The 6474-nt window shown below is 39.5% G+C and overlaps 1 protein-coding gene across 1 annotated transcript; it reads left to right on the top strand.

Annotated features, from left to right (window-relative positions):
• The first annotated feature begins 3251 nt into the window (after positions 1 to 3251).
• On the top strand, positions 3252 to 4372 carry LOC115400021 (T-box transcription factor TBX1). Its single transcript, XM_030107673.1, has 5 exons — positions 3252 to 3394; positions 3492 to 3593; positions 3807 to 3978; positions 4057 to 4212; positions 4301 to 4372. The coding sequence occupies exons 1-5, from the start codon at positions 3252 to 3254 to the stop codon at positions 4370 to 4372; spliced, it is 645 nt and encodes a 214-aa protein (XP_029963533.1).
• The last annotated feature ends 2102 nt before the right edge of the window (positions 4373 to 6474 follow it).

Below are 6474 nucleotides of genomic sequence, written 5' to 3' on the forward strand. Positions count from 1 at the left end.
TAGATCATCTAGAATATAATATATTAATAGGGTATAATATAAAACTATACTGAATTCATCATTGACCACGAAGGTCCAATATATAGTTTCCATTTTCCATTATTTAGATAATGACAAAACTTCAAGGCGAGGCTAATTTATTTAGAGAACACCATTTAGACTCCAGGCAATTCCACAATACTTTGCAAAGAAGTTAAAGAAATGCATTAAGAGAGCAAATAAGAATCTTAAAGTGAGAATGGAACATTTACAAACCTGTCACATTCTCTCACACACTCTCATCCTCAACTGGCTTTCACCACCCTCTGCTCCACTGTTATTAACCCATTCCTAGAATCTGTATTCCTCCTTCTTCACATTCCTTACTTTTCTGCAGCACTTCTCTACTGACCCTATAGTTTGAACACTTTCTGTCCGTTTCATGGATCAGCTTTACTTTGTGCTTTTTCATATTGGTAATTGGCATCCAAAATCACCCACAAATCAAATACAGAACACTGTTGTCATCTCTTCCATTAATGTCTTGTCAGTCGTGAATGCCGAAATTATTGGTACAATAGCTGGCAGTGAGACTGACAGCATATCAGATACTTCTTTCTATGCCACTGAGAGCTGTGATTAATGACTTGATCAGACAGAGAACTGGTGTATTGACAACGATAGGTGTGGTTGAGCTTTATTAGAGAAAATGCTTTATTTCTTGCCTCGGGGCTGAAAGCCTTCAACGCCAGCCTATCACGGACGAGCACAGGGGGCTGCAAATACACTTCACATGCACACTGCATCAGCACAGAGTTACCAGACAACCTTGAGAGATCAGGGTCACATAGTTTCTTGCTTTTATCTGTGTGCTGGTTTTGAAACAGACACAAAAAATAGTATTCAAAACCAGTCAAGACATTAAGTCCAATTTATATAAATGATTTATACCGAAGATTTTTTAGCAAAAGTACTAATATCTTCGATGTATTAAGACACTCCAATTAGTATGGCGCTGAAAATCAGCTCTATGAATAATAAAAGCAGTTTGTTGCTGTCTTCGTCTGTCCACACCCAGTAACAACATGCTGATTAGGTTTTTATTAATGTTGTAAAGGTTGGTCAAGACAAGCCCCACTTAGGCTTGAGGCTACAGCAAAAATTTCTCCACAAACATCCGTGCATGTGTGTGTGTGTGTGTGTGTGACTGTGTGTGTGCATGAAGTGGAGTTGTGATTAGTGCATGTCACAGGCACTGTGGGTATTGTAATGGATGAGCTCGGCTTGGAGGTCCCCAGTGAGCTTCTTGGTGTATAAAACCAGCATGTTTTGGGCCACAAACACTTCTGATGCTCGGATTTGGAGCAGATCCACCGCAGCACCTGCTGGTGGGATTTTATTTAAGTGTCAGTTCTGGGTTCCAGAGCAAAGTTGTGGAGTTGTGTCTCTTTTTGACTTGACAACAAGAAGAGGATGAACAACATTCCTTGAGGAGGAAGCAAAACTACGTTAAAACCATCAATTGTGAAGACGTTGGAAGTATGAATGGTAGGTGCTCATTTGCACTATGATGGTGTGAAATTTGGTGTTTGTTTCAAAAGTTATTCAACTTCTGGTCCAGTGTAAATGGCTCTATGTTGGCCTCCAAAATGTACAATATGTCTTCTTGTTGGATATACTCAGATGTATTTCTGCCACATTATATCGTAGGAGTGGTAAAACTCAGTAGTCTGCAGATAATACAAATAAGATCAGCCATTATACTGGTTAGAAATGGTGAAAAGCCTGGATTATTGGTCAGTTTTACAATTGTGCAGATTTTAATTGCAAAAATGAAATACATTAACATCATGAATTATACCTCAAAAGTTTAAAAGCAACACAAATCAAATCAATAACAACAACAACTTTAATTTCCAGTGGAATAAAGTAGCTACAATAAGTATAAAACGTTTTTAATTCAAATTATTTTATTGTTTAAATGAGACGATTCAATATCCCATAAGAGAATCCTATTATCATAAGAATAAGTCAGTGGGTAAACAAAGGCTTATTAAATGTCAAGTAAATCTAGCTAAATCTTTCTAAAGCTTAAAAAGGTGAAGCTCATTTTATAAAAAATGGCAATAAAATATATATTAGTGGATGTCAATACCGCATGTTGTGTATTTTGAATGAAGTCTGAATAAAACAGTTATTGTTTTAAAACTGTTTGAATATCTGATGCAAAAAGTTAAATATAGTGGAGCTGATTTGTCTATATAATCTGAAAGAGGCATGCAGTTGTCCACTGTAGCTGATCTGTGAAACTATGAAGAAAAGGACGTAATAGAAAAAAAAATAATGTCACATTCACATCCCTTACTAGGACAAAATTAATTCCCATTGGAATCAAATACCGGCTCTGGCTTTGACTTCACTGACTGTTCTGAGTGACTGCAGGCTTTATGCTGTCTTCTATTAGATTTACTGCTTGATATCAAGCCAGCATTAACATGAACAGACTCTTGAACTGCTGCACTAAGCTGTGCCACTACCTGGTGGACAGGAGACAGTTCAGGCGCAGGACACCTGCTGACGATGCACAATAACCCAGTTTTCACCAACTGTGTCAAGGTGATCTGACGTTTCATGATTACCTGGGCGCAGTAAATCCACCAGGTGCACTTCACACAGAGAGGGAACTTTCTGATCTGTACTGCATATTGTGGCTAAGTATCGATTAACAAGCATGATGGAAATACATTGCTGATAAAAAGTGTTTGGAAAAAAAACAATATATCAGTCATATAGTCAATTTGCACTGTAATAATGGCCCTTCCAATTTCATTTCATATATTCTGGTCTTACAAGCAACCACAGATAAACAAAGAATAATGAACATGAAATAAAATGTTTTTAGTTAAATGTAATTTAAACACAGACTTTATGGACAAACTATAAAAACCAACATAAATAGCTGTGATATGTGCGTTATAGACAGTGAGGCAGTAGTTGCAAAATCACCCGACAAGCGGTGTATCGGGTTAAGGATTGACCCTGTTTGTGAGAACTCGGGTTTGAATGCTGGCTGCAGCGGGAAATCATGAGGTTTAAAAACTAGCCGAATCAACACTGACTTGTTGTGGAATCACCACGAGGTGAATAAAATCGATTACACACAATTGACGATTAGAGAGAAAGTCTGTTATTTGAAAAAAAGAGCAAGAGGTGACGCGTGTCCTTTTGTCCTGTCCTCAGAGCTTCATCTTCCTCAGAGCTGTGACCTATCGATGCCCTGCTGCACAGACGGGGGGTCGCCGCTGTGCGCCAAGGCCCCCCAGGTCAGCGGGGTCAGAGTTCAGCTGGAGATGCAGGCTCTGTGGCAGCAGTTTGACCTGCTGGGCACAGAGATGATTGTGACCAAAGCTGGAAGGTGATGGAAGCTCTATTATTACTAGTTTTTTTTTTTTTTTTTTTTTAACACATGTTCGCAGATCTCCCTGTGAATCTGACATGTTTCTGACGTGCAGGAGGATGTTTCCCACGTTTCAAGTTCGAATCTCAGGGATGGATCCCTCTGCTGAATATGTTCTGCTCATGGACTTCATCCCTGTCGATGACAAACGATACAGGTCTGGGAAGTGTGACGACTGTTTTGACACTAATACTGAATATAATATGTGATATAAGTATGATAATTTGTGATATGATCATTTCTGCAACTTCCTGTAAAGGATCAGTGATATGTTATTTTATTTTCAAAATTTTCTTGAACTGTTTGTGTGTGTGTGTGTGTGTGTGTGTGTGTGTGTGTGTGTGTGTGTGTGTGTGTGTGTGTGTGTCAGATACGCCTTCCACAGCTCGTCCTGGTTGGTTGCAGGGAGGGCAGACGTGGCAGCACCCAGCAGGATGCATTTCCATCCAGACTCCCCTGCTCGTGGGGCTCAGTGGATGAAGCAAACCGTTTCCTTTGACACTTTGAAGCTCACCAACAACCTGCTGGATGACAACGGACATGTCAGTCAATGTCTTTGAGATTTCTGTGGAAGAATCCTTGAGTCCTACTCATGTTTTCCCCGTTTTCCTCTTTCTCAGATGATATTAAACTCCATGCACCGCTACCAGCCGCGCTTCCATGTGGTGTACGCAGACCCGGGACCCAACAGTCATTTAAATGCATACAGGAACTTCTGTTCCTTCTCATTCAAAGAGACTCAGTTCATGGCCGTCACTGCTTATCAGAACCACAGGGTGGGAAACAAACACGTCAATTTGCTCTGCGTGCCGCTGCATGTCACAACTCAGATGACTTATAAGAGTAACTTCTTTGCTTTCACAGATTACACAGCTGAAAATTGCGAGTAACCCCTTTGCTAAAGGCTTCAGGACACCAGACCCCCAGACCTGGTGAGTGTTAGTTATGCATACAGTGTACTTCTGTGAGCAGATGATGTTCTTGTTTTACCTTTTTAGGCTTGAAGAAATCAGGATCACTGTGTTTTTATCAGTGTTATCGGCTAGTAAGCAGTGATAATGTGATAACAAATCTCTAACCTTTGCATGCAAAGGACGTTCAGACTCTACATGGAAGGTTACAGTCCACGTGTTATAAAACTGTGTGTTTCTTGCATGTATGTGGGGTGTATGTAATTTTTTCACACTTGTATGGCTACATACAGTATTTGTGCAGGGAAAATGCCCCGCATAAGTGTGGATCTGTCTTTGTTGCAATTGTGAGTACCTGAAAACTCACTTAATTTCAGACAGATAAAGAATTTTTAAGGGTTTTTTTCCTGAGCTGTGTTGCAAGAATGAATCATTATGAAAACATTTTATGCTGAATTCCCTTTTCACAAAATTAAGCATTTCTGAAGTACTTCTTGGGTGAAAACAGTACAGTTTGTATAGAGCATTTCGACAACCTGATGCTTATGGTGTGACTTTCTCACTGTCTCCTGGGTCCCTGTGCTGCATCATTACCCATATCTTTTCTGAAACAGTGCGATCTCCAGTGGACTAATTAGGAACAACAGTTCATTTTGCACATAAAATTCCGAGTAATATCTTTTTGTGTTATTTTTGTGCTTTTCATGATCAACCTAGGGAACTACAGGCCTCACGCTTCCCAACCTTGCCTTAAAGCAAAACCATGACTGTAACCACAGTTGCAAGGCTGCCAGTTATAAAGTTGAAAACTGCCATTAAACATGACAAGAGAGCAGATTAGCAATTATATTATATGAGGAACATTTGGAAATCTGACATTCCTAAATTACAATGTTCAGGGTATGTATTCAGGGGATGTATCATCCTTGTAGGGACACAATTCAAGTAACCAAAACAGAAATCATAACAGTTCAGAGTGAAGATAATTTTAAAAGTTACAACGAGGTCAAGGTTATGTTGAGGGTTACAAATAGACAGTTTGTAAATGTGATATAAATGTAAATCATTGTCTCCAGAAGACATGAAAACCCCATGTCTCTCTCTCTCTCTCTCTCTCTCTCTCTCTCTCTCTCTCTCTCTCTGTCTCTCACTCTGTGTGTGTGTGTGTGTGTGTGTGTGTGTGTGTGTGTGTGTGTGTGTGTGTGTGTGTGTGTGTGTGTGTGTGTGTGTGTGTGTGTGTGTGTGCAGGGTGTGTAAAGGCATACCACTGGCTACATGGTGTCCACCAGAGGGCAGAGCTGAGCCTCTCGCTAACACCTGCAGAGGAGAGGAGCTGTGCATCCAGGACTTCAGTTAGTAAGTACATTTGAGAAATTAAGATTCACGAGAGTCCATTTAAATAGCAATTTGTTTTTAGTTTTTCATGAGAAATATTAGTCATACATTCTAAAGCAAATCAGTTAACAACAGTCAGAATATTGAATGATTTCTTTTTATGTCTACTGTATTTTCAGGACAGCCGGGTTCAGACCCAGCGATGGTGGAACTGCTCCACCACAGTAAAGACTCTGCAGGACTTCCCATGGAGACAAAAGATGGCAACAGTTTATTTGTTCCCGCATCCATCCTCCATCTGCCATCCTACTGGGAGTGTGCGGGAGCAACGCAAGAGAGGACAAACCTGTCATGAGTTCATTGAAATGAAGAGTGTTTTCAATTGAAGTTGGCCGTGTTTCAAACCACAAACATTACACACATCAGTCTTTTTCTTTTCTTACATTTGGTTATTATGTGTTTGAAAATATGTACCTCAAGAATTGAAAAGTTGTAAAACAAAACTGCATTTCCCATGATGCATTGTCTGTTATTTCCTCGGGAAGAGATTAAAGTGGTTCTGACTTCAAGCTAAAAGACAAGCTAAGAAAAAGAAAGGCAGACCATGTGAGATGTGAGGAAAATGTTCTTTTTTGGTTTTAATTCACATTTTGGGAACAAACTATCAATTTATAAATCAGCAAAATATATTGTGATGGAAAAAAGGACATTGCAATACTGAAAAATGAAAACAATTATTATTTAGATCGCATAAACTTAAAATATAGTCCATGACAAGTGCAAATTTAACTG

Source organism: Salarias fasciatus, chromosome 14 (assembly GCF_902148845.1).
Source record: "Salarias fasciatus chromosome 14, fSalaFa1.1, whole genome shotgun sequence".
Taxonomy (NCBI): domain Eukaryota; kingdom Metazoa; phylum Chordata; class Actinopteri; order Blenniiformes; family Blenniidae; genus Salarias; species Salarias fasciatus.

What these genes read in the sequence shown, in the direction of transcription:
- LOC115400021 (XM_030107673.1), top strand. Translation starts at nt 3,252, where the DNA reads ATGCCCTGCTGCACAGACGGGGGGTCGCCGCTGTGCGCCAAGGCCCCC. An exon ending in GTCGATGACAAACGATACAG is followed by an intron (nt 3,594 to 3,806) that starts GTCTGGGAAGTG and finishes TGTGTGTGTCAG; the next exon opens with ATACGCCTTCCACAGCTCGT. An exon ending in CTGCTTATCAGAACCACAGG is followed by an intron (nt 4,213 to 4,300) that starts GTGGGAAACAAA and finishes TTGCTTTCACAG; the next exon opens with ATTACACAGCTGAAAATTGC.